The 26549-nt window shown below is 53.7% G+C and overlaps 1 protein-coding gene across 1 annotated transcript in view; it reads left to right on the top strand.

Annotated features, from left to right (window-relative positions):
• Positions 1–7266: 7266 nt before the first annotated feature.
• The window catches only part of CCDC187 (coiled-coil domain containing 187), a 61834-nt gene continuing 42551 nt past the window's right edge, over positions 7267–26549 (top strand). Inside the window, exons 1-3 of the mRNA XM_043916374.1 lie at positions 7267–7695; positions 14378–14908; positions 15664–15756. Of these exons, the coding sequence (XP_043772309.1) occupies positions 7377–7695; positions 14378–14908; positions 15664–15756 (943 nt within the window). The 5' untranslated portion in view covers positions 7267–7376. The remainder of the gene's footprint in view (positions 7696–14377; positions 14909–15663; positions 15757–26549) is intronic.

A 26549-nucleotide genomic window follows, 5' to 3' on the forward strand; every position in this document is an offset into this window, starting at 1 on the left:
ACAGTGCAGTGGGTTTCTTCTGTTGGGGGGTTCTATGCCCACTGGCATCTCCCTGTTCCCGCAACGTGATGGTGGGTGGTGGCCCCAGACCCTCTAGGGAAGGGAAGCCAGGCCAGGCTGGGTTTAACAGCCCGGATGCCTGGGTTCGCTTTGGCCCCGGGCCCGTCTCTGATCCTTCCCTCCCACACTGGGACAGTGACGGAGGCCCAGGCAGTGCTGGGTAAACATGACCGCATGGGGCGTGGGCCTCTGTGTACTGTCCCGGGGCTGCAGTGACCAGTGACCACAGCTGGGCGGCTTCAAGTGGCAGAAATTGTTCTCTCAGCTCTGGAAGCCAGAAGAGTTTAGGTGTTGGTGGGGTCCCGCTCTGTGTGGAGGGTCCAGCAGGGGTCCCCCCTGCCGCGTCCAGCTCCCGGAGCTCCAGGCGTGCCCCTTGGCTGGTGGCCGAGCCCCTCCCCTCGCTGCCTCCTTCTTCACGTGTCACCCCGCTTCCCGCTGTGTCTCTGCTCTCTGTCTTTCCTCCGAAAAGGACTGGCGTGGGATTTAGGATCTTAATTTCACCTGCAAGGACCCTTTCTCCCAAACGAGGTCATGCTTAGCACTGTAGGTGGGTGTCTCTCTGGGGACCACCCTTTACCCCACTGCACTCACATCTCAGAATTGCACTTACAAGGCTTGCACTCAATGTGGGTCATGTGACACATGTAGTTCTGTAGATTTGCTCTCAATTAACGTTCTATTGTGAGTGTCATGGGGACGTCACAGATACAGTCAGAGGTGGGGGCTGAGTGCCATTCCCCTTGTGGCTGTGTCCCTGCTGTGTAACCAGGTCCCTACCTGCGGACAGGAGGCTGGGCAGGGACCCTCTGCGGCCGCTGCAGCTCCTGGCGTGGGGCTGACGCTCAGATGGTCACTGATCCAGAAGACAGCCACTCTGTGCTGGGACCCCCCCGCCCCCAGCTACAGTCCAGGGCGAGCGTGGGGCCTGGGACACAGGAAGGCTTCTCCCAAGCTGGGCCTCAGCCCTCCTCTGGGCCTCTCTCCTCTCCCTCAGATGGGAGCCCGGTGAATGAGGTCTTGCTGCGAAGCCCTTGGCACAGCCCGAGAGCATGGTAGACAAGAGTCGCGTATGTGGGGCCAATGGGCCGGGGGTTTGCCGGCCCCTCTGGGACAGCAAATTCTTAAAAAGACAAAAAATCTCTTCAAGAGATGGGAATACCAAACCACTTTACCTGCCTCCTGAGAAACCTGTATGCAGGTTAAGAAGCAACAGCTAGAGCCGGACATGGAACAACGGACTGGTTCCAAATTGGGAAAGGGGTACAACAAGGCTGTGTATTGTCACCCTGCTTATTTAACATATATACAGAGTACATCATGCGAAATGCCGGGCTAGATGGAGCACAAGCTAAAATCAAGATTGCTGGGAGAAATATCAGTAACGTCAGATATGCAGATGATACCACTCTAATGGCAAAAAGCGAAGAGCCTCTTGATTAAAGTAAAAGAGGAGAGTGAAAATGTTGGCTTAAAATTCAACATTCAAAAAACTAAGATCATGGCATCTGGTCCCATCACTTCATGGCAAATAGATGGGGAAAAAATGGAAACAGTGACAGACTTTATTTTCTTAGACTCTAAAATCACTGTGGACTGTGACTGCCGCCATGAAATTAAAAGATGTCTTCTCCTTGGAAGGAAAGCTATGACAAACCTAGACAGTGTATTAAAAAACAGAGACATCACTTTGCCGACAAAGGTCCATATAGTCAAAACTATGGTTGTTCTAGTAGTCGTGTATGGATGTGAGACATTAAGAAAGGCTCAGCACTGAAGAATTGATGCTTTTGAACTGTGGTGTTGGAGAAGACTCTTGAGAGTCTTCTGGACAGCAAGGAGATCAAACCAGTCCATCCTAAAGGGAATCAACCCTGAATATTCATTGGAAGGACTGATATTGAAGCTCCAATACTCTGGCCACCTGATGTGAAGAACTGACTCATTGGAAAAGACCCTGAAGCTGGGAAAGATTGAAGGCAGGAGGAGAAGGAGGGGACAGAGGATGAAATGGCTGGATGGCATCACCGACTCGATGGACCTGAGTGTGAGTAAGCTCCGGGAGTTGGTGATGGACAGGGAGGCCTGGCGTGCTGAGGTCCATGGGGTCACAGAGTCGGACAGGACTGAGCGACTAAACAACATCTGGGACAGATGCTCCGTTTGGCAGCAAGGCCAGGTGCCCCCAGGGCCACCAGGCTGCAGGACAGGAGCTGGCCTGCTGGCCGGGAACATGGAAGCGCAGCTGGAGCTAGAGGAAGGTCTCTGAGCCCTGTGCCCTCACCCTTCAGTGCCCCTGCCCGCATCCTCATTTCCCTTGACCTTTGCCCCTGAGCGCTCAGCACCCGTGTGCCACACGCCACGCCGAGAGTGTGGTCACAGAGGCTGGAGGACGCCTGGTTCCCATGGTACCCGCTCACCCCTTCGAGAGCCCCCTCATCCACCTGCCTGAAGGCCCTGCCCACCCCCGGGTGTGGAGGAGGCGAGGCCCAGCTCCCACCCTTCCCCACCCTCAGACACCGTCACTCTCGGGCAGGTCTGGGCTGCCAGGCCAGCTGGAGGGGGAGCGTGCCACCCCAGATCTGGGCCAGAGCCACATCAAGGGAGAACCGGCGCGGGTGCTCAGGGGACGTGTGGTGGCTTCCTGGGGAGGAGGAGAGAGCGGGGTGGGCAGCGGGCAGGGCTCTGTGCTCACGTGCACCGGCCCTGGGGTTGCAGAACTCTGGGCAGAGCGGGGAGGCGGCCAGCTGCTCAGGGCACCCTGGGCGCCAGGAGCTCTTCACAGGTGTTCTCAAGAGGGGCTGATCACCCCTCGCCCGTCCCCAGCCACCCGGGAGGCGGGGGAGGCCTGAGGCAGGCGTGCAGTGGCTGGAGGAGCTGCCGCCCTCAATGGAGTCCTCGAGCGGTGTCCATCTGTCTGTCCCAGCAGCGATGAAACAGACGGAAAGCATGACAGTGGGACCACATCCTTGCAGTGCCCCCGCCCCCACAGAGGTCTCTTCCCTGAGGCTCTGCTGCGGTTCCAGCCCAGGCAGCTGATGGTTGCCATGGAAACCCCGCATCCTCCTGGGCGCCCTCTGCTGGCCCTTTCTGCTCCTCTCCTAACCCCGAGTGCCCTCAGTCCAGGGTTAAGCAGTAAGCAGGGGGGCGGTAGGGACCTTTCTCATGTGTTGATTCATCATGGGGGCCTTGGGACAAGGACAGCGGGTCCTTTTCCTGATTGCTGAGTCATCTGGTCGGAACCCCGGGTTGGGGAGGGGGAAGGACCCCGGGGACGCCGAGCCCTGCAGCCATGCGTGGTTTTCAGGTTGCCCTGGGGGTGGGGACTCTGTGTCTGTGGCCCTAAGGAATCCCGGGCTGACGGCTGATGTGTACAGGGGCAGCCGTCTACGGAGCAAAGGCGGCAGCCGCCGCGTGAGGCCCTAGGAGCCCCCAGTGGGAACAGCACGTGGTCCTGCCACCTGCCCCTCTCCCGCGGTCAGCACGGCCCTCCTTCCTTCAGACCTCAAACCTCTCAGGACGAGAGCACGGACCTTTCCCCAGAGAACTGCATTGGGCCCGGGGCAGCTAGGTGGGCAAGCTGCCGGAAGGAAGGAGAGGCAGGGGCCAGGGACTCTCTCCCCAGGGCCCAGCGTCCCTCTGTCTCTCTGCAGGGCTGGTCAGAGCTCAGAATTAGGGCAAGGAGCTGCTGTGAACCGTCAGAAAGCCCCCTTGTGGGCTTACCTGGTGGTCCAGTGGTTGGGAGTCCACTTTGCGATGCAGGGAACATGGTTCGATCCCTGGCCTGGGAGGAGCCCACGTGCGGCAGATCAACTAAGCCCGTGTGCCGCCACCACCGGGCCTGTGCCCCAGAGCCTGGGCACCGCAGCTACTGAAGCCCGTGGGCCTCAAGCCTGCGTTCTGCAGCAAGAGAACCCACCGCACTGAGAAGCCCGTTGTTCAGTCGCTCAGTCATGTCCGACTCTGCGACCGCATGGACTGCAGCACGCAGTCCTTCCCCATGTCCTTCACCATCTCCCAGAGCTTGCTCAAACCCATTGAGTCCATCGAGTCGGTGATGCCATCCCACTATCTCATCCTCTGTCATCCCCTTCTTCTCCCGCCCTCAATCTTTTCCAGCATCAGGGTCTTTTCCAGTGAGTCAGGTGGTCAAAGGACTGGGCCAAGAGGAGCCCCTGCTCGCTGCTACTAGAGAAAGCCTGTGCAGCAATGAAGACTAAACACAGCCGAAAACAAAATAAATGCTAAAAGAAAAAAGTCCGCTTGGGCCTGCCTGGGTGGGCTCACCGGGCCCAGCTCCTGAGGGGAGGGGACCGACCGCAGGGACCAGGCTTGGGGCCTGGCTGGGCATCTGTGTCAGGGCCCAGTAAGCGTGTCTCTTAGTCAGCTCGAGCTGTGTAACGAAACATCACTGAGTCTAAGATCGAGGCCCAGGCAGATTGGCTCACGGTGAGGACCCTCTCGCTGTGTCCTCCCGCGACCTTTCCTCTGGGCGTGCACGTGGGGGTGAGGAGAGAGTGGGAGCCGTGGGGTGTCCTCTTGTCAGGATGCTGGATCCTGTAGGACCAGTCGCTGCTTCCCCACGACCTCACTTAACCTCGATTCCTTCCTTATCCAGACACAGCACCCAGGGCCCCGGGGAGGACACAGACCTTCGGGCCCAGGCGGGTGGAGCCCCTCCTCTGATGGCATGCCCGCGTGCAGAGCCCCGGACTGGGCCATAGCTCTCCACCTGGCTGCGTCCCCACCCCATAAGCCTTGCCCATCGTGGACTCGGACAACAACAGCCTGCCAGCTTTCTGGATCCAGCTTTTCTGTTCCGGACCGCGGCCTTCTGTGCCACCTGGGAAAGGGCCAGAGTGCATCCCTGGAGGTGCACCCTGCTTTCTCCAGAAGCCGAGAGGCTGGAAGCAGGAGGTGTGAGATCTAACCACTGGGCCTGGGTTTGGAGGGCACGCCTGGGAACGCCACCCTTCCCTGAACCTCTGGGATGTTCACAGTGCAGCAGTCTTGTGGTCTTCCCAAGTCCTGGCTGTCATATCTGCTTCTGCCAGCTTTCTGGATCCTCTAGGCTGTGCATGTTGCTCTGTGTCTGATCGGCCAGCGTGGCAGCATCACGCCCTGGAGAGGACGGGTGGATGTGACGCGTGTGGCTCGGGGCAGAGGAGTCAGACAGACCTGGGCAGACCTGCGGTGGGCGCTGTGTGCCTCCCATGTAGACAACGCCATCCACCTCTGATGCGTGGGGCCGCGGCACCCTGCCCCCGAGACCGTGGTTGGTGTCCTGGATCCACTGCATTTCAGCAGGGACTAGACTAGCGAATGAAATGGAGGTATGGGGACCAGCCTGCATCCTTCAAACCCTCCAGGAAGGCACCGGGAGGCGACGCTGGTTTTGTGTCACTCTCTGGACCACAGAGGGGAGACGTTTCATACCCTTGACCTTCCCACCACGATAACAGCAATAGCTCCTAGCCCACGGTCCATGGATCCAATGTGGGGGTGTCCAGCTCTATATCCACAGACCAGGGAGGGGGCCGATCACGGGGATCTGTGACCCCACAAACCCGCTGTCAGCTGGGCATTGGGCAGCACCTTGGTTAACGGCCTGACGGGGGTCTCTGGGCATCAGTGCCGACCCCAGCCCTGTGTTCTGACGTCCTGACAGTGGCTGTCATCCCCATGCCCACTGCACTCACTGTAGGTGTCTCTGGGGATGGCCGCTCACGGGTCAGAGCCAGTGAAGACGGCTGACGGAGAGGCCCAGGGTGGCTGCCCTGATTTAAAAAAGCCACAGTTGCTGGCAGGGGTTTTGGCCCTGAGCCGGTTTTCAGGCCAGGAATCCATGCACTGAAGAGGGGGCCCAGTGGCCCGGAGACTTGTCTCAGCGTAGGACCTGGAGCATTTCCTTTCAGTGAGGGGAAAAAGTGACTTGTTTTCAGTGGTGGTGATCTGAGGTCTGCATCTCAGAAGCCCAGGGGAAGGTGCTCTGCGCACGCTGGTGTGGCCGCTCAGGGCAGCGACTGGACTGGGCAGCCCCAGGCTGTGCCAGACACCCGGGGGCAGAGTCCGGACAGGGGACGCGCTGCTCTTCGCCCCCCCACCCCGTGGAGTGTTGGGGTCTTTTTTGCTTAACTTGGGATCCGGGGGGAATGTTCTAGAAACTCTGAAGGAGGAACTTTGGCTCCTAGCAGGCTCCAGCCCCCGAGTCCAGCCCTCGGGCCAGGTGGCTTCTCTCTGTCTCTCTCACCCTGATGGACAGACTCACCTGTGTGGACACACCTGAGCCCATCCATCTTCTGGGCCTGGGCTCCTGGGGGCCCAGGAGGCCCAGGCACGGCTGTGGGGCTCTCGCTCCACACCTGCCAACCGCAGGGTCAGCCCCTTTGGACCCTGCGGCCCAGGGACACGGCGACCTCCGGGGGGTCTTTCCTGGAGGCTCCAGCTCCAGTCCGAGCTGGTCTTCTTCGGTGTCCGGCTCTCCCCAGGGGCTGAGCAGCTGTGGCTCCCCTATACCACCTCCAGGGGTGGGAAGGGGGCACACACGCCCCTGAGTATGTAAGAGGCCAGGCTGCTGCAAGTTTCTGTCCCCTAAATCCAAATTTCCTGAACACCAAGAGGCTTTCTTGGCAAAAGACTGTTTTCTAGAATTTTCTGGGTGGGGAGAAACATAACTGTGGGGTGGGGTGTGGCAGGAGCAGCAAAGCCCTGTGGGACACTGACCACCCCGCCGCACCCCCACTACGATGGGAAGAGGGCGCCACCTGCTGGCACTGCCCCACAGCCAGCTCAGTTGTCGGCAGGGGACACTTGGACGTTTATCCGGCAGCCCCCAGGACCCTTGGGCACCATCCTGACCCCACAGGCCCTCCACTGGAGCTGGACAGGGTGTGGATAGGGGAATGGACACACCTTCCCCTCCACTGACCAGGGCCCCTAGTTGTAAAACCAGCATAAGGGCCACAGGAAATCATCAGATCCCAGCCCAGCCACCCAGACCCCAAGACCCATCCGCGCATGGATCCATCTGGTACAGGTGCCCAACACCCCCCACTACCTCCCGCCATTCCGGCGGGGCTGCCACGGTGACCCCAAGGCCGTGAGTGTGCTCTGTTGGGACCTCCCCTCCCCGCCACCCCCTGCCCCCGCCCACTTGGTCTCCAGGCTTGGAGGGCTGTTCTGGAGGCATGAACTGCCCAGGGACCCACACCTGGCATCCTGAGTCAGAAGGGATGAGGCCCGTCCACCTCCAGGGCCGCTGCTCCCAGAGCCCCGCGTAGGGGGTGGGGGCTCTAGGGAGGAGGGAGACAGCGGGCTGGATGGGCCCCGCGACCGCGGAGGCGGGACTCGGGCAGTTCCGGGCAGTGGGGAGGCTGTCCTGCAGGCCTGCCTGCCTCTGCCCAGGCGGGGCGCTGGCCCAGGTGAGGCCCCTGGCGCCTGGCCCGGGTCCCCAGGCTCTGCGCCTGGAGGAGGAGTCCCAGTATCAGGCAGACGCCAGGGTTTCTCTGGCAACATCAGGGCGGCTTCCCTCCCAGCCTGGCGCCCGGCCTCCCGCAGGCCCAGAGGCCTGGGTGCCCTGGCCCCCGCGCTCCGCTTGCCGCCCGCTTCTGGGCCACGGCCCTCCCAGCCTTCCAGCGGGTGAGTCCTTGGGGGCTCCGCCTGGGCCCCGCCCAGACTTCCCAGGCCCTTCTTCCCAGGCTGGGCCGAGTGCAGGCCAGCTCCCCTCCTCCGCCCTGCTCCCCAGGAGGGGTCTTCGTGCCTGCGGCCCCTGCTGAGGACTGAGGGCTTCCTGGGGGCCGGGCCAGGCTGGGCGAGTCACGTGCACGGCCTCCTGTCCGGGGTCGCTGGGCGCTCCTGGTCTCGGAGGGAGGTGGTGCCCAGGGCAGGTCTCTGGGCTGTGTGACCGTGGGCACGGTGACAGCGCCAGCTCACCCGGGGGACACGCTGGGCCTGTGTGTCATGGGGGTGTGGTGTGTGTCTGTGTGTGATGTGTGTTGTATGTCTGAGGTGTGTGTTGTGTGTCTGTATGTGACGTGTGTGTGTGTCTGTATGTGTGTTGTGTGTCTGTGTGTGAGGTGTGTGTCTGTGTGTGTTGTGTGTTGTGTGTCTGTGTGTGAGGTGTGTGTCTGTGTGTGTTGTGTGTCTGTGTGTGAGGTGTGTGTTGTGTGTCTGTGTGTGTCTGTATGTGACATGTGTGTTGTGTGTCTGTATGTGAGGTGTGTGTTGTGTGTCTGTGTGTGAGGTGTGTGTGTTGTGTGTCTGTATGTGAGGTGTGTGTCTGTGTGTGAGGTGTGTGTCTGTGTGTGGGGTGTGTTGTGTGTCTGTGTGTGAGGTGTGTGTCTGTGTGAGGTGTGTGTCTGTGTGTGGGGTGTGTTGTGTGTCTGTGTGTGAGGTGTGTGTCTGTGTGTGTTGTGTGTCTGTGTGTGAGGTGTGTGTTGTGTGTCTGTGTGTGTCTGTATGTGAGGTGTGTGTTGTGTGTCTGTGTGTGAGGTGTGTGTGTTGTGTGTCTGTATGTGAGGTGTGTGTCTGTGTGTGGGGTGTGTTGTGTGTCTGTGTGTGAGGTGTGTGTCTGTGTGTGGGGTGTGTTGTGTGTCTGTGTGTGAGGTGTGTGTCTGTGTGTGGTGTGTGTTGTGTGTCTGTGTGTGTCTGTATGTGACATGTGTGGTGTGTGTCTGTGTGTGGTGTGTATCTGTGTGTGTTGTCTGTATCTGAGGTGTGTGTCTGTGTGGGGTATCTGTGTGTGTTGTCTGTATCTGAGGTGTGTGTCTGTGTGGTGTGTGTGATGTGTGTCTGTGTGTGGTGTGTGTTGTATGTCTGTGTGTGAGATGTGTGTTGTGTGTCTGTGTGTTGTGTGTCTGTGACGTGTGGTTGTGTGTCTGTGTGAGGTATGTGTTGTGTGTCTGTGTGTTGTATGTCTGTGTGTGAGGTGTGTGTTGTGTGTCTGTGTGTTGTGTGTCTGTATGTGAGGCATGTGTTGTGTGTCTATGTGAGGTGTGTCTGTATGTGAGGTGTGTGCTGTGTCTGTGTGTGAGGTGTGTGTCTGTGTGTGTTGTGTGTGTGTGGTATGTGTTGTATGTCTGTGTGTTGTGTGTCTGTATGTGAGGTGTGTGTCTGTGTGTGGTGTGTCTGTATGTGAGGTGTGTGTCTGTGTGTGGTGTGTGTCTGTGTGTGGTGTGTGTTGTATGTCTGTGTGTGAGGTGTGTGTTGTGTGTCTGTGTGTTGTGTGTCTGTATGTGAGGTGTGTCTGTTGTGTGTCTGTATGTGAGTTGTGTGTCTGTGTGTGGTGTGTGTTGTGTGTCTGTGTGTGTGCTGTGTGTCCGGGTGTATGGCGGTTGGCCGAGGGGACGCATGTGTCTCTGAGCCTCAGGGCAAGCTGTCTGCAGGTCACGTCCCGATGGGCCCCACGTCCCGATGGGCCCGGGCCTGGCTCAGCCTCGGGCCGGCCTCCTGCAGCCTCCCGGCCCCCCGGCCCTCAACCCCCCCGGCCGGCTCCTTTGGAGACTCTCGGGCCCCTCGTCCCAGGGCTGGGCCGGCGGCCGGCAGGTGCCATGGAGACGTGCAGGGCCGTGTCCACCGTTGCGGCTGCGCCTCCTCTGTGGTCTCTGCCCGGGGCCCCGGGGTGTGGGTGTGGTGGACCGAGGGCCGCAGCCTGCTCGGGCTTGCTCGGGCGGGCGGTCCTGGGGCCGCAGCGGGGCCAGTAAACAGCGCGGCTGTTTAGAGCAGAGTCAGGCCGGCTTCCAGGAGACAGCGCCAGCTACAGGGGCTGCGGGGGCAGTGGGGGGTGGTTCCGGTGACCCCCAGCCAGGGACAGCCCCTGGTGGCCGCGAGGGACGGAACCAGCTGCTCGGGCGCGGCACCGCTTTCTGGCCTGGCTTCAGGAGGGGCGGGCACGGCAGGGGGCCTGGGCTGGGCCGAGTGCGGACAGAGCGTCTGGCTCTCCCTTCTCAGCCGGTGCCCGGCCTGGGGGGCGGGCGCTGAGTACCAGCTGTCTTCTGACACTCATGAGAGCCCCACTGAATGAAGCTGCTGTTGTGCCCACTTTGCTGATGAGCAGACTGAATGCCCTGCCTGAGGTCACCAGTGGGTACCTGGCAAGTCTGGAGTCAGGACCCTACCACCGCACCCACCAGGAGCTGGGCAAGGGGACCCGGGGCCGATGGGCTTGCGCTTTGCACCAGCCCCTCCCAGCCGAGAACCCCATCCCTTGTGAGCCCACCCAGTTCTGATCAGACCCAGTGTGGCCCTGGGGACCCGTGGGTGCTGTCTCTCCCAGCTCCGGGGAAGTGGCCAGTCATAGAGACTCCTGCCCGGCTTCCGGTCCTGCCGGGGCCAGGACACGAGACTGCTGCTGAGCCTCTCTGAGCCACCAGAGCGGGGCTCCTCCCACAGGACCCTCAGCGGGACAGCTGAAATGGGACCCCCACACCTGCACACGGGGCCCGGCCGAGCTGGGGGCTCCAGCAGCCATGAGCATCTGCATTCAGGCCACCCCCATCCCCTAGTCATCCCTGACCTGGGGGAGGGGAAGCAGACAGACAGGGGGCCCCCACTCCCAGGGAGGGGAGGGGATCTTCTCAGAGAGTGCATCAGGCCGGCAGGAGCCGGGGAGGGGTCAGGAGGGCGGGCTGCGGGGCCCCACACGGACGGAGGGGCTCAGCTGAGATGCTGCAGGGCACGTCTGGGGGGGAGGCCAGCTTTCCGCCCCCCACCACCACCTCTGCCCAGCGGCCTTCTTGGAGCCGCACAGAACGCGACCCCAGGGGGAGCTGACACCACCACTCACGGCCATCCAGCTGCAGCCCAGCATGGAGCCTGCTGGCTGCCCCCATAGGGACGAGCGATGTGGCGTGCGGGGGTGACCGGAGCAGGTGTCCCTGGGCAGGGAGTGGCCTGTCTTCCCCAGTGAGCGGCTGTGTCTGGAAGGGGCTCTGCAGCTGGGTGGGCAGGAGGAGAGGGAACCTGCTCCGGGCTTGTCACAGCTCACAGGGTGACAGAGGCCACTGGGTTTGATTCCCAGTTCACCCCACATTCGTGGCTAGGATTGTGCTTTTATTGCCAGTAGCCCTGGTGGCTCGAGAGATAAAGAATCTGCCTGCAAAGCAGGAGATGCAGGAGGTTCGATCCCTGGGTCGAGAAGATTCCCCTGGGGAAGGAAATGGCAACCCACTCCAGTGTTACCGCCTGGAGAATCCCAGGGACGGAGGAGCCTGGCGCACTACAGTCCGTGGGGTCGCACAGAGTTGGACATGACTGAGCACGCACATGCATGTAGTACGCACACGGAGGGTTTGAAGTGATTGCCCCACCATGTTTATGACCCAGCTTCTTCCTGGAGAAGTCGGTCTCCGCTGACCACTGGGGGCAGCTTAGTCCCTGCTGGTGGGAACAAGGGGTCACCAGGCTCATCTGTTAGGAGAAACTTATCGTGTTGGGGCTCCTGCCACTTCCCCTTAGGATGACCCTTTCTCTCTGTCCTTCAGAGGGGGCTGGGAGCCCGGAGGACACTGGGAGGATGCCCCCTGCCCCAAGGACCCCAATTAATGGGGAAGACTGAGTGCCTGGTGAAGGGAAGTCGTTCAGCAATGGGGTCAGGCCTCTGCTCGGGTGTGTGATCCTGCAGCCAGAGCGAAGGGGGCCTGGCTTTCATTCTCGCCAAGGTCGCAGGGGGATTTGCCAGGGGGAGGGGGCTCTTTGGGAATGAAGGAGGTGGAGCTGTCTGGGGGTCCTCTCAGCTGTCCAGGCTTTAGGGGCTCTGTGGGGGACACGATGGTCATTCCTGATGATGTCCCCCCGCCACCCGAACTTGCAGCCACGTCCTAAGACCTGCCGCCCCTCCTGCGTGCTGGGCACCGTGCCACGACCCACCGCGTCCTGCCGCCCTCCTGGAAGGGCCTGCTGTCCTGTGCAGACCTGGGTCAGGGTCCCGGGGCCCCAGCCACTTGCAAGCATCCTGAATCTATTTCAGCTTCACCAGGCAAAGTCCCCAGTGGAGCGGGCCAGCCTGGGCAGGGCGGGACTCCGGGCCAGGGGCACGGGCCAGAGCTGACCCCACGGGGCTGCCGACTGGGGAACCTGACTGCAGAGGGATGCCATCTTTCTGGGCCACCAGTGTGCTTTGAGGGCCCCAGGGCTGGAGGCTGGATCTGGGGTCCGGGCGGCTCTGTACCCGCCCCAACCCAGTGCAATGGCAGGGGAGGTTAAGTTGGGGCAGAGCAGGGGCACCAGGCGGGGTCCGTCCCGGGCCACTCCCGCGCCGACTGGCAGTGCAACCTGGGGCTGTGTCCCGGTGACCAGAGCCCCGCCCCGCGTCCTGCCCAGACAGCAGCGTCTCCAGGTGTCCCTGGTTCTCCAGGGCGGGTCCCTTAGAAGGAACCTCTAGGACAGCTCTCCATTCTCCATGCCTGCCTGGAATTAGGGGGCCTGGGGGTCTTTGGATGCAGACCTCCCCACTTTCTTAGGGACCATTCTGGAAGGAGTGCCTTCAGGGCTATTGCTAACGCTGATAAATATCGAAGCCCCTCAGCCATTCCCAGACGGACTGCTGGTGAGTGCTGGCCGCTCTGCAGGGCCCTGCTTTGGGGGTGAACTCACCAGAGCTCACAATACCCAGGGGCGGGGGTGGGGTCTCCGGTCGCCCGAGGTTACCTGCCGGCTAGGGCGGAGCTGGCTTTGAACCAGCTCTCCTCCTGGGGGACCATGCCGAGCCCAGGGCCAGCAGACCGCAGAGCCCGCGTCCTTCCCACTGTGCCGCCCCACCAGACTCGTCGAGCAGGTGACGGGAAGACCGCTGGAGGTGGCCAGGTGGGGACGCTCAGGCCTCCGCAGCAACCATTTCTATGGTCAAAGGGGTGCGCTGAGCCTGTGCCGGAGAGCGGGATACCAGGCCCGCTTCCCTGGACCAGTTCCCAGAAGCCAAAGTGTCAGGGCCGGGGCTCTTAGCCCCTCGCCCAGCTGCTGGCGACGTGCCCCGGGCTGGCTCCTCTCCTGTGCCCGGACCCTCAGGCTGACCCCAACCCGGAGCTGACCCTTGAGCCCGACACCTGCATGCAGCGGAGCCCACGCCTGGCCCCAGCCCCTCACGTCGTCCCTGCTCTGGCCCAGGCCGAGCCTGACCCCAGCCCAGGCCAGCTCACCACGTGCTGCAGCCGCTGGCCCTGGCACCCTAGGAGGACTGGGGTGGGCGTGCCGCCTGGGTTCCCAGCAGGGGATGCAGGCCCGCTCTCTGTTGCTGCGTGACACGGGGTTATTATGCTGTCATGAGGTCGCCCGGAATTCTCACCCTCCACTGAGGGTCAGTGCATCGGGAAGCCCCCTGCCCCAGGCTTTTGTCAGTCCAGGGCCTGGGAGCCCACTGTGCCCACCCTGTTTCCATGACCGTCCTGAGAGTTTCCAGCATGGGCCAGGGGCCCGGGACAGGCCAGCCCAGGGAGCCAGGCAGCGGCCAGCTCACCTTAAGCTGGGGAGGATGCTGGGCGGCCGAGCGTGGGGCTGTGGGCCCGGGGCTGCCCCGTGAAAGCACCATCTGGCCCCAGGGCAGGCGGTGACGGAGGCTCAGCAGCTCCGCCTTCGCTCCCGGCCCTGCTGCCATGTCCGCCTCAGTCATGGTGCTGCTGCCCGCCTGCCAGGGGGACGTGATCCAGCCCCACCCTAAAGAGAGCCAGAGGCAGTGCCCCGTCTCCCTCGGGGCCCCGGGGGGGACCGGCGTTCCGGAGGGCCAGCACCAAGTCCGGCCGTGTTTGTGCCGACTTAGGTGCGCATGCCGGCTCGTGGATGTTGAGGTGCCGTCAGGGAGGTGGCCACGCCTTCCCTGGAGGGCGGCCGCGGTGGTGTGGGGAGCGAGGTCATGGGCCAGGGTGCTTCTGTGTGCCTCTCCCTGAGTCTGTAAATTGGGCTGATGGTGGTGCCAACCTGAAAGGGGTGTGGCTGGGATCCGAGAGAGAGCATCACTGCCCTGCCCCCCACAGAGGGGGCTGCATTTTACTGTCCCCTCATCCCTTTCTCCAGAGATCGAGCCCCTGGTGGCTTAGATGGTTAAGTGTCTGCCCGCAATGTGGGAGAGCTGGGTTCGATCCCAGGGTTGGGAAGAATGGCACCCCACTCCAGTACTCTTGCCTGGAAAATCCCATGGATAGAGGAGCCTGGTAGGCTACAGTCCACGGGGTCGCAGACAGTTGGACATGACTGAGTGACTTCACTTTCACCTTTCATCCCCTTCTCGGTCTGAGACAGGAAAACAGGGAGCGGGAGGGTGCTGGGGGTGTGTGCGGGGGGTGCATGTGAGACATTTTGCTCAGCACCACCGTGTCTCTGCACCTGACAGGTTGTGTCTGCCTCTCTCCCCCAAGGGAAGGCAGGCTCTGTCCACTGGCAGCCGAAGATGATGCCATGGAGGCCGTGAGGTGGCCCGAGCCCCCCCGGCAGGCAGGCGCCCTGAGGGGATCTCCCCCCACAGCCTGGTCTGACTACACTGAGGAGCCCGGCCGCCGGAGGCAGGCCTGCAGCGTCCCCATGTGGTTGGCCGACGAGGAGGCCAAGGATGGGGACAGCTCCGTGTCATCGGGCCGCCTCTCCGGCTCGTCGGGGGGCCACGAGTCGTGCACCCCACCCCACAGGACTTGGACCGAGAGGGCCCCCCAGGTGCCGAGGCCCCCGCGGCAGCCGAGAGAGAGCAACCCCCGACTGGAGCAGCTGCGGGACAAGATCCGGGCCCAGGCCCAGCGGCAGGCGAGCTGTGCCTCGCTGGGCACCTCGACACCCTCCAGCGCCTCACACCTCTACAAAGCCCCCACGCCAGCGCCCCAGAGGAAGGCCCGAAAGCCGCCAAACCCCCCTCCAGCCCCGGCCTACCCAGGTCAGTGGGGCGGCTCTCCGCGGAGAGGGACAGGCAGGGAGAAGGGAGAGAGCGATGAGGTTGGGCTGCCGCAGGCCAGGCCGTGCAGGGCACTGGGCGGCCCCGCCTGGGCTGGCGGCCCCTGGGAGGCTGGGGCAGTGTGCCCTTCAGCCCTAGAGAGTCTCGGAGCCTGGGAAGCTGAGTGGAGATAGAGCCCTCCCGGGGCTGCATTCGAGCTGGGTTTAAGCACGAAGCGTTGACTCATCCAGGAGATGGAGACAGCCTGGTGGAAACAAGAGGGAGGGTGGGTGCAAGGGCAGGTACAGGCAGGCTGGAGGGTGTGCGAGGGGCGTGGATGGGAGGAAGGCCTCCAGAAGGCCCCCGAGGGGAGACTGCACCCTCAAACCAAGGGGACCTTTCCTTGGACATTTCTTCACGGGCTCACAGTCCTCACGATGCCCCTTCTCGTGGCTCAAGCATCCTGTCTGTGCTGGGCTTAGTCGCTCAGTCGTGTCCGACTCTGCAGCCCCACAGACTGCAGCCCGCCAGGCTCCTCTGTCCACGGGGATTCTCCAGGCAAGAGTGCTGGAGTGGGTTGCCATGCCCTCCTCCAGGGGATCTTTCCAAGCCAGGGATGGATCCCAGTCTCTCGCACTGCAGGCGGATTCTTGACCAGCTGAGCCACCAGGGAAGCCAAGGCCTGGGACGTGGACTGTACGGTCCGCGGGGTCACAAAGAGTCGGACAGAGCGACTTTCACTTTTCCTTTCGCTTCAGGCATCCTGAGTGGGACTGAAAGTGGAGTCGAAGAGAAGGCGACCCCCGGCCAGGGGCGTGAGACCTCCCGGGTCTCCCAGCACCAGGCCTCAGGTGAGTGGCCCTGTGGGCAGCCATCCCAGCGCCCCAGCCCCCCTGGACCCTCAGCCCAGGTGTGAGCAGCACATGGTTCTGGAGCCGGCAGTCTCCAGGCATCCTCTCTCTCACCCTGTGGGATTGGCTCCGTTACCTCCCCACTCACCGAGGAGGATACTGAGGGTCAGAGAGGACCCCAGCTGTGAAGGGGCCAAGCAGGGATTTGCTCTCAGCCTGCCATTCTCTGGAGCCCGCTTTCCAGTCACCAGGGAAGGAATCCAGACGGGTTCTGCAGGGCAGGCTGGGGCTTGAAGCACAGGGCCCTGGGCAGGGACATCCGTTGCTGAGGTGCTCTGCCCAGCATGCTCACAGGCCGGCCACAGTCTGGGCTTGAGGCCGTTCAGCTCCCCTCAGTTCCTGGGCTTGCTGGTCTGTTCTGCAGGCAGGAGGCATTGCCGACCTGCCCCACAGATGACCTTGCCCAGCCTGGGAGAAGCTGAAGGGTTGACAGTGGGTTGGCAGACCTCCAGATGGGGGAGGAAGGGTCCCGGGGCCCGGGGAACCAGTAGACTCTGGCTCACTCAGCAGGAAGGAGGGGTGAGTCTGAGTTGGGGGGGTGGACTGGAGCTGCTCCCAGGGCTAAAGAACCTTGGCATCACCGTCGTAGGACAGTTGGAAGGTTCTGGGCAGGGAGGCCTTGGCAGGTCTGGGCATTGACTGCTTGGTCAGTTTGTGGGGTGGGCACCGGGTGGAGGGGCCGTCTCTATGGTCCAGCAGGATTCTGGAGACCCCAGAAAGGGACAGGGAGAGGCCTCAGGAGCTGAGGTCAGGCTGCCCGGAAGGCCCGAGGCTCTGGGGGTCTCTGGCCAGGGTTTTCAAGAGTCAGGCCCTCAGGGCTCCGTCACCTATCCTAGTGGTGCTGTGATGAGTAGGGTGGGATGAGGGTTGGTCGACACTTGAGTCTACATCCTCTGGCTGGCAGCCACAGACTGGCTTCCGGTCTGCCCAGCCAGAGGTGCGAGCCCAGTGCAGCCCCAGGTAGAGTGAGGGGCACCGGCCGCATGAAGCCAAGAGGCAGAGCCTCTCTCTGACCCAGCTCTGGCCTGATCGTGGACCCTGGCGGCTTCCCGGAAGTGGTGGTAGCTCACGTGAACTCTCTGGTCTCTCCCCTTGGGGACAGAGGACCTCGATGGCCTAGGCTCGTCCAGCAGGTCATTGTCCCCGTCCCCCCACACGGAGGCCGCTGGGGCCTATTGGCTAAAATCATGACCCGGCCACTGGTGTCTCAGGGAGCTCAGTGCCCCGTGATGTCGGTCACCAGCTCCTCCTCGTTTTAGAATCCTCTGGAAGCAGGGCATGGGTCAGGGCCTGGGTCTTTTTTTTTTTAATTGTGGCAAAATACACATAAATTTAGAGATGCAGGTTTGATCACTGGATTGGGAAGATCCCTCTGGAAGTAGGAAATGGCAACCCACTCCAGTACTCTTGCCTGGAAAATCCCATGGACAGAGGAGCTTGGCGGGCTACAGTCCGTGGAGTCTTAGAGTCGGACACGACTGCACACTCGCGCATACACACACACACAGAGTTTACCATTTTTACTGTGTTTATGTACAAAGTTACTTTGTTTCCAGGGGGTTGACCCCTCTAGGGACTTCATGTGAGTGAAATCCTACAGGGTTTGTCCTTTCCTGTGAACCTGGGGCTTGAGGCCGCTCCTGCAGGGGGGGGTGGAGGGGTGGGTGGTTGTTGGGGTCCTTTAATGGACCGGAACCTTGTGGTGCGGAGTCGACGATAAGAAAGTGAAAGAGAGAGAGAGAGACAAAAAAGACCCGGGGACCTAAGCTCTGATGGAGCAAAGGTGCTTTAATGATTTTTCTATGAGTATATATAGGCTGCAGTACAAGAAACTTCTTTCGGGAATGATAGAGATCAGAAAACCAAATGTACAGCAACTGTTACCACAAGGTCAGGAGACAATCCATATCTCAAGAAAGGGGAAGGAGATTAAGCTGTTTTGTCCTAAGGAGAATGTTTACTAAAGGAGACTCATGCTTGCCTCACATAATGACCCCAGTCCCTGGGAGCAGCGTGCTGTTCCGCTTGAAGAGGGACAAAGGACTCATGAGAGACAGCACGTAGGAATCCTCCCGTCAAACATTCCCTGACAATTCCCCCTTATTTATTTATAATATTTGTAAGAAGAGTTCTGACCATCAGAGTTTGTTTAGTTTTGACAATCTTTGCATGAAGGCAACAGTAGACAACAAATATAATTGTTAAGACAATCACCAAAATTATAGTTCTAGACCCAATGCTATGAGTAAGGCTTTGAAACCATCTAGGTGGGTCTAGCCCAGATAATTGATTAGCCAATTGTATAGCTAAAGTTCTCATACTAGTGGAAGAGAGCAGATTATTAGAAAAGGTTTTACATATTTCTTTTTGTAATAATTGTACATTCAGAGAGGCATTATCATGTATGTTTTGTAAATGAAACTTGATTTGTTCCCAGTTGTAGGTACTATTATTAAAATGAACAGGAGTAACACAAAATTGAGTAGAATTCCAGTCACATTTTAGCATCACCTGTTTTTGTACATCTGTTAATTGATCTCCAACCCATTCGATGGCTGTTTTCAGTTCCTGTATTTCTTTTGAAATATCTTCATCTATTTGAGACTGAGTGGCCCACATATTATAAGCTTTTTTAGTCCAATTTTGGATAAAATTATGTGTTTGAATTGAGGTTTGTAAAGTAACGCTAGTGATGACAGCAATGGTGCAAATAGTTATTAATCCTATAATGCCAAAAATCAGCCATCTAATGAATCGTTTACATCGCTAGAGCAATTTAGTAAGCAACCGGGAAGCAAGTCCAGCCATGGGACCTTCTTCCCAGGGCGGTTGGAGATTTATTGGTAACCATAGACTACGTCGAGATCAAAGAATTAAAAGAGAATCATATCTTAAGGAAATAGAGGAGTTAAGACAAGTATATAACCTGCAATTTATGCAAGTTACAAAACGTATAGTCTTATTGAATTGTAAGTTTCCTATAGCTATAACAAAAGGAAATGGAACATAGGCTTGTATAAAATATGATCGATTATAGTGAAAGAAATAATTGCTATAGCTATGATTGGTCTCTGTGGAATGTCTGGTCTAAGTCCCAAGTTCTTCGGTGTTTGCAGCAAGTTTTCAGATGTCCCGTTGTTTAGGCCCAATCTGTTTATCAAAGATGATTTGAGGACGAGGTGGGGGCCATTTCATCGTCAAGCTAGCCAAGAAGTCCTCTGTCATGGTAATGTTCTATTGTAGTATTAGTAACCTTCCATGTTACTTGAGTGATATAATCATACATAGTATTGTTAATATCATCTGAGCAGTTCAATAACCACATACTATGGGTTCCCCAACTGACAATTGTATGATTAGCTATAAACATTAATTTTGCTGATTTGGCCTGACATTTGTCCCAATGATCAGGAATATATTTAAAGTTCTTATTAGTAAACCCTTGGCATGTTGTTTTTTGTTTTTTCCCTAATTCTTTCCCTAAAGTTTCAGTAGTATAAACATGGTTTACTGACAAAGAAAGGGCAGTAAATAATCTAAGTAGTGTCTGAAAATCTTTTTCTGGAGTCAGGACGAAAGCCCAAGTTTGTCGACTAACGTTTATACATAATTCTGTTGGGCCCATACATAAAGGAAGGACTTCATAACCTAGAACGATATTAATTAGCTTTTCTTTTTTTTTAGGATGAGAGGGCCCCTCCAGTTCCAAGGAGGGGGCATATGTGTTGACTCATTAGTGGATGTGATTGGTTTTATATCTGTCTATTTTACAACCTACAATAAAAAAGGGGGGTTAGGTATATAAGCCCAGTAAGTGTGATCAATCAGGTCAGCCTGAGCGGGGGAAGCAAAAGCAAGCAAAGCAAGCATAGCGAAGAAAAATATTTTTAGGATTCTGAGGCATTCCCTGTTGAGAAATCAGGTTTTTAGTTTAGTTAGTAAGGGTTTTTATCTGTCCCCAAGTAGGGAGATCATAAGGTCGATGACGTCGAGTGCGGCGTTTTTTTTGGAAATTTTTAATGTCGCCATGGCTTATATTGGAATTTTTTCTTTTTGGGTTTTTTTGCTGTTTTATCTCTAGTCTGAATGCTGGGGGCCCCCTTAGGTTGAATCTTTTGAAGAGGAAGTCATGTGAGTTCGTTGGATCTATCTGGAGAAATAGAAGCATATCCTTTCCCTGTAAGATTAGTTTTTTAGATTTCTATTGATTAGTTAACCCATCTTGATATCAAATGGGCAAAGGAAAGGAAGTGTCCTATAATGTTTTAAAACTTCTTTTTTTGTTTGTTTGTTTTTTGCTTTTGTCAAAACATCTCTTTGTGGTAAGTTTAAAAACTATAAAACAAATAAGGCTATATTAACAATAGTTATAAAAAGAGAGGAAAGCGATAATGATGAAAACATTTTTAGGAAATATTTCAGTCCAAAAGAAAAAAAAATCATTCAGAAATCTGTTTGGGACTGGTATTTGGCTGTGGTTTGTGTTATTTGGGGCAAAGGATTAGGAGTAACCATTCAAATATTTTTTCCTAAGTGAAATTATTGAAAATGTGATGCAGAACAACTTGACAAATGAAATGTTGCTCACATCCAAATATATTTGACCTTGTCCTTGAAAAAGAAATGCAGCTTAGCAACTGTTGAATCTCACTGTTTAGTGTGTTAAAGAGGATGACTACACTTCTAAGACAGACTTGAAAAGAAGGCAAACATTTCACATTTTTGATATTTTTAGGAACAAATAATTTATTCGGGAAATGGTGTCTTTTTTTTTTTATGCCATTTTCGCCGTGCTTTAAGAATCCTACACATTGGGAACAGAAATAGTCATACCAACAATAGTTATAGGCTTAAAGACTACATTACACCAGAATCTAGCAAAGTTTGCTCTGGACAAGGAAGACAAAAGTGTTCCTGTGTATTTTTTTTAATTCAATTTTTTATTTGTAGCTACAGTGTGTAATGTGTTTGTCCAATCATGTCTTGTGTTTGTGGACTATGAGGAATGTCTGCAATCTGTTTAATAGAGAATGAATGTAAAAATTGTTTGAACTGCTTAGAAATATAGGCAGAGTCATTGTCTGTTTTTATAGAATTAGGTGTTCTCATTATTGTGAAGTAAGTTGATAGGTGGGTTATAACATGTTGTGTAGTCTTACCTTAGAGAGGTGTTGCCCCTAGAAAAGAAGAATTTGTATTGATCGAGACATGTAAGAAGGAAGAGGAAGAAAGTTCAGGACAATGAGTTACATCAATTTGCCATAAAATTTTCTTTCATTTGTCATAAGCCTTTTTAAAATTCTAGCACTAAATATCTTTAAAAGTTAAAAGGCCAAAACAAAGTATGATAGCATAATAAACAAATCCAATGTTTATTTTAAATAAACATACCATACTTTGTGGTTTTCATTGTGATCCACCCAAGCATTTTAACTGCATTTTTTAATATAGTTGCAGTCTGAATGTATCTGCTGACCAAAGTTAATTCTGTTAAATATTGTTTTTTTAGAATTTTTCTCTTGTTTCCAATTTGGTTTAATTTGGAGAAAGAACATTTGCTGTAGCTAGAACGACAATGAAAAACTAGTCTAGTAAAGTTTATGTAAATACCACTTTATTCTATAATAAATGTTTTAACAATTAAAAAAATATTTTTGTATTTATCATTTTATTTGCCATTTCTTATATCTTTCTATTAAAAGCATATATTTTACTTTTCTATAGCAACCATGAAATGTCTTGTATGTTAGCATTTTATAGACCGTTGAACATATTTCTCAAATCATATTATATTATATATATATCCATTTATATATAAATATATATTTATATTCATTAACAACTCAAAATCTCTTTAGCTCTTTTGCAAGAAAAACCCCTTTTAAGAGTAAGCCAATGTTCAGCAATTAACGCTTCAAAATCTTACTTCATTTGGAAATGACCCAGCCATTCAACAAACTTTTACTACTTAGTTCAGCACAACTCTAGAAACCTAAGTCACTCTAATCCCAAGAGACGGCTCTAGATTATAGATAATAGATCATTCTATCAAAAATACAATTATTTTTAAGAGCTTATCTAAAAGTTTTTATCTCATCTATATATTTGTGTGTGTGTGTGTATATATATATATATATATATATATATATATATATAATTAAAGAGTTACCTTTTTGTTGACAAACTTAGTTTACCTTAAACCAAGGCATAATAAAAGTATTATATAATGTTGATAACTCAAGACATGTCCCAACTAGATTAACAAATAATTATATTTAAATCACATTCACATTTAAATAAACATTATACCCAACATTGAACACCCTTCAGTTTATGTAAAGCTGAATCTAAATAAAGCTCATTAATTCCACACTATCCAAAAACAAAGACATACATTGAGACATAGATAATTTTAGATACATAGGCATAGTTCTCTGTTTGAAATTTAAAATATCTTTTTGTTTTATTTATTTTGAGCTCCACCAATTTGTTAATGGCTGGAGTCCTAGATAGAGTGGGCTGTGTATCTCAAGGACATGATAAGAGTTAACTTAAGGTTTTTTCTTAGGCCTATTTTTGTTTCCCAGGCAGAACTTTAGCTCAAAAAAAAAAATATTTTAACAAGTTAACCTTTTCCTAACTGCACACGCAAGAAGAACCGGTTTTGCAATTTCAAAAAATATTTTATTTTCATCAGTTTCTTCCGGAGTCTAAAGAATATCATAGCCATTCAGTGTCAAAAATATCATTTCTCTTTTTTGTAGCTGTAGAGTATATTATTAATGATATATGTATGAGGGAATTGTTGTCACATAGGAAGTAAAGCCTTGGCTACAAAATTCTGACAAATACTAGGACTGTTATGGAGACGGCAATGGCATCCTATTTCAGTACTCTTGTCTGGAGAATCCTAGGGACGGGGGAGCCTGGCGGGCTGACATCCATGGGGTCGCATGGAGTAGGATACGACCGAAGTGACTTAACAGTAGCAGTAGCAGGACTTTTAAGCATACCTTGAGGTAACATAGTCTATTGAAATCGTTCATGAGGCCCAATATGATTAGGATAAGGGAGAGAGAAAGTGAATCTCTGCCGGTCTAAAGGGTGTAAAGGTATATTTAAAAAGCAATCGTGAATCAGTAATAATAATGTGCCAATTTTGAGGAACAGTAATAGGTGATGGGATCTCTGGTTGCAAAAAAGAGCAAGATTCTTCAATATGTTTCAATTTTAATTGTGTGTTTATAAGTTCTTTAGTCGCTTGTAATTTTTCTTTCATAAGGGGCCATTGCTTTGTCCAAATAGGCTCATAATTTTTCTTAGTTATATTAATAATTGTTTTGTTTGTTAAATGAGCAGTGGCCCCTAGGAAAAATGTGGAATGCATATCTGAGTTTGCCATTGTATAAGTAAGTCCCTTCCTATTAGATTAAAGGGTACATTTATCACATAAGGTTTTAATGTTGCAGGTTGGCCTTCTGGTCCCTCACATGAGTATATTTGAACAATTTGATAAACTTCTTGTACTTTAGTTTGAGAAATTCTTGCAATTTGGCGAGAGACCTTTTGTACAGGCCAGGATTTGGGCCATAAATGTTTGGAAATAATAGTAATATCAGATCCAGTGTCGAGGAGACCAGAAAATCTTTTACCATTAATTTTGATATTTATATTTGGTCGGGCATACTCAGATACTAATGATGTCCACAAAGATTGTTTTTGATCTGTACTTTCAAACCCATCTGTCCATACATTATTAGAGGAATTAATAGAAATGTAAGGTAAAAGAAGTAATTGAACAATTTTGTCCCCCTTTTTGAATTGCCATAGAATCTGAGATGACATCAGAATTTGAATCTCTCCTTTATAATCTGAATCAATTATTTCAGGGTGAACAGTAATTCCTTTAGAAGTCAGACTAGATCGGCCAAGCAAAAGACCAAAAGTTTGTGGGGGCAGGGGTCCAAAAAGTCTGGTAGGCACTCTAGTAGAGACTGCTTGAGGGTAAGGAAAAAATCATTTAGGGCTGGTATATCAACGGCAGCACTGCTGGATGTTGAGGGTTTGAGGGAAAATATAGAACTTGCCCCTTTTTAAATGATTTTTATCTCCACAGTTAAAGCATCTTTCATTTTCCTTTCTAAAGGTAGTAGCCATTGCCTCAATCAGCATTTGTATCTTTTGAGTTTCTGATCCTAGATTGCAATAAGCTTTCAAATAATCAATAATAATCTTAGTCTCACAAATTGCAGCTATAGCTCTTTGACATTTTTGATTTGCATTCTCATAAGCAAGTAATTTCTCTAGCTGTTTTTTGGTTTCTTCTCCGATTACAGTATGGGAAATAGCAGCTTCTAATCTAGTTTAAAAATTAGCATAACTTTTCATTAGGTTCCAACAAATGAGAGACTTTTTGGAGTTGTGACTGTTGGCAGAGGAGAAGCATTTGGAGCAGCCGGGGCAGGGCTAGTAAGAAAATTTTGAGATATTTTGTATTGTTTTAATTGGGCCTTTTGTAAAGTTTAATCATTTAATTTATATTTATGTAATAAGTGTTCTGTCTGTTGCTAAATATTGGAAGGGCTAGAATGTTCCTTGAAATGGCAAAATTATAGCTTTAATAAGAGCCCATAGGGGCTAGAGATCAATTGGAATATTTTTTCCTTCTTTGGCTGCTCATTTAACATTTTCTTTGACCTGGAGCCAAATTTCTATATCAAAACTGCATTTATCAGGAAACTAAGGATTATGTTCAACTACTGTTTAAAGGCAAGCCTCTATTCATTGCTGTGAAGCCAGAAGTCCCTGAAATTTAAAAAAATGGTGAAGTAAAGTAGAAAAATAATGGGGCTGGCCAGCCGTTTAACCCATGCCTTAGTACTTACCGACCTCAATAGGTCCCTGAGTCAGTCCGCCCGATATGCCACGTACACCAGGTCCCTGTTCGGGCGCCATTTGTTGGGGTCCTTTAATGGACCGGAACCTTGTGGTGCGGAGTTGACGATAAGAAAGTGAAAGAGAGAAAGAGAGAGAGAGAGACAAAAAAGACCCGGGGACCTAAGCTCTGATGGAGCAAAGGTGCTTTAATGATTTTTCTATGAGTATATATAGGCTGCAGTACAAGAAACTTCTTTCGGGAATGATAGAGATCAGAAAACCAAATGTACAGCAACTGTTACCACAAGGTCAGGAGACAATCCATATCTCAAGAAAGGGGAAGGAGATTAAGCTGTTTTGTCCTAAGGAGAATGTTTACTAAAGGAGACTCATGCTTGCCTGACATAATGACCTCAGTCCCTGGGAGCAGCGTGCTGTTCCGCTTGAAGAGGGACAAAGGACTCATGAGAGACAGCATGTAGGAATCCTCCCGTCAAACATTCCCTGACAGGTGGTGGAGTGCCAAGGCCGGAACCCCGCTGCTCTGCAGAGGCCTGGGAGTCCCTGGGGCCTGACTCTTCTCTTTGCATGCTCCCCGGGTCTCCTGGGGACACGCTGGGCCGGGCCCAGCTCTCACGGCTCACCAGCTGGGTGGGCGTTTGGCGTTTCCCAGATACAGCCCCCACCCAGCAGGCGACAGAGATGAATGAGGTCAAACAGAGCGGGGCCAGGCCGAACACTGGCCTTTGGGCAGTCGGCCCCTGTGCCTGCTGCAGGTCCCCGCCCATCCAGTTGGGGCAGCCCCGCCGTGTCAAGGCTCCTCTGGGTCTGGTGCACACTGCTTTCCTTGAACATTCAGGAAACCAAGATCATGGCTTCCGATCCCATAACTTCATGGCAAATAGAAGGGGGGAAAGTGGAAGCAGTGACAGACTTTATTTTCTTGGGCTCAAAAATCATTGCAGATGGTGACTGCAGTCATGAAATTAAAAGACTCTTGCTTCTTGGAAGGTTTGTCTGTGACAAACCTAGACAGCATATTAAAAAGCAGAGACATCACTTTGCCAACAAAGGTCCATATAGTCAAAGCTATAGTTCCTGTAGTCATGTACGGATATGAGAGTCGACCCTTAAAGAAGGCTGAGCGCTGAAGAATTAATGCTTTTGAACTGTGTTGCTGGAAAAGACTCTCGAGAGTCTCCTGGACTGTGAGGAGATCAAACCAATCAATCCTAAAGGGAATCAACCGTGAATATTCACTGGAAGGACTGATGCTGAAGCTGAAGCTCCAATATTTCGGAGCTTTCTCTAGTAGCAGTGAGCAGGGGCTACTCTTGACCCAATACTCTGGCCAACTGATGCAAGAGCCGACTCACTGGAAAAGACCCTGATGCTGAGGGCAGGAGGAGAAGGGGGCAACAGAGGTTGAGATGTTAGATAGCATCACTGACTCAGTGGACATGAATTTGAGCACACTCCGGGGGAGAGTGGAGGACAGAGGAGCCTGGCGTGCCGCAGTCCATGGGGTCACAAAGAGTCAGACACGACTGAGCAGCTGAACAACAAGAACCTCTCCCTGATGAGCCGATGTCCCATATGACTAGCTGCCTGCCACAGCTTTGCTGTGGGCCTATCCAGTCATTTATTTATTCAACAAGCACAAGTGCTGTGGGCCAGCTCGATCCGGGTGCTGTGCTCAGGGGCTCTGGGGACTGGTGCATGGGCAAGGTTGTGAGGGAGAGCGAGGCGAGCCCAGCCCTGCAGGGGATTTCCCTGGGGGGACGGGGGCGGCATGCGGGAACAGTCAGGGGCTGGAGAGCAGGCTGACCTGTGTGCTATGTTGCTACTCAACCTTC

This window comes from Cervus elaphus, chromosome 11 (assembly GCF_910594005.1).
Source record: "Cervus elaphus chromosome 11, mCerEla1.1, whole genome shotgun sequence".
NCBI classification, from domain to species: domain Eukaryota; kingdom Metazoa; phylum Chordata; class Mammalia; order Artiodactyla; family Cervidae; genus Cervus; species Cervus elaphus.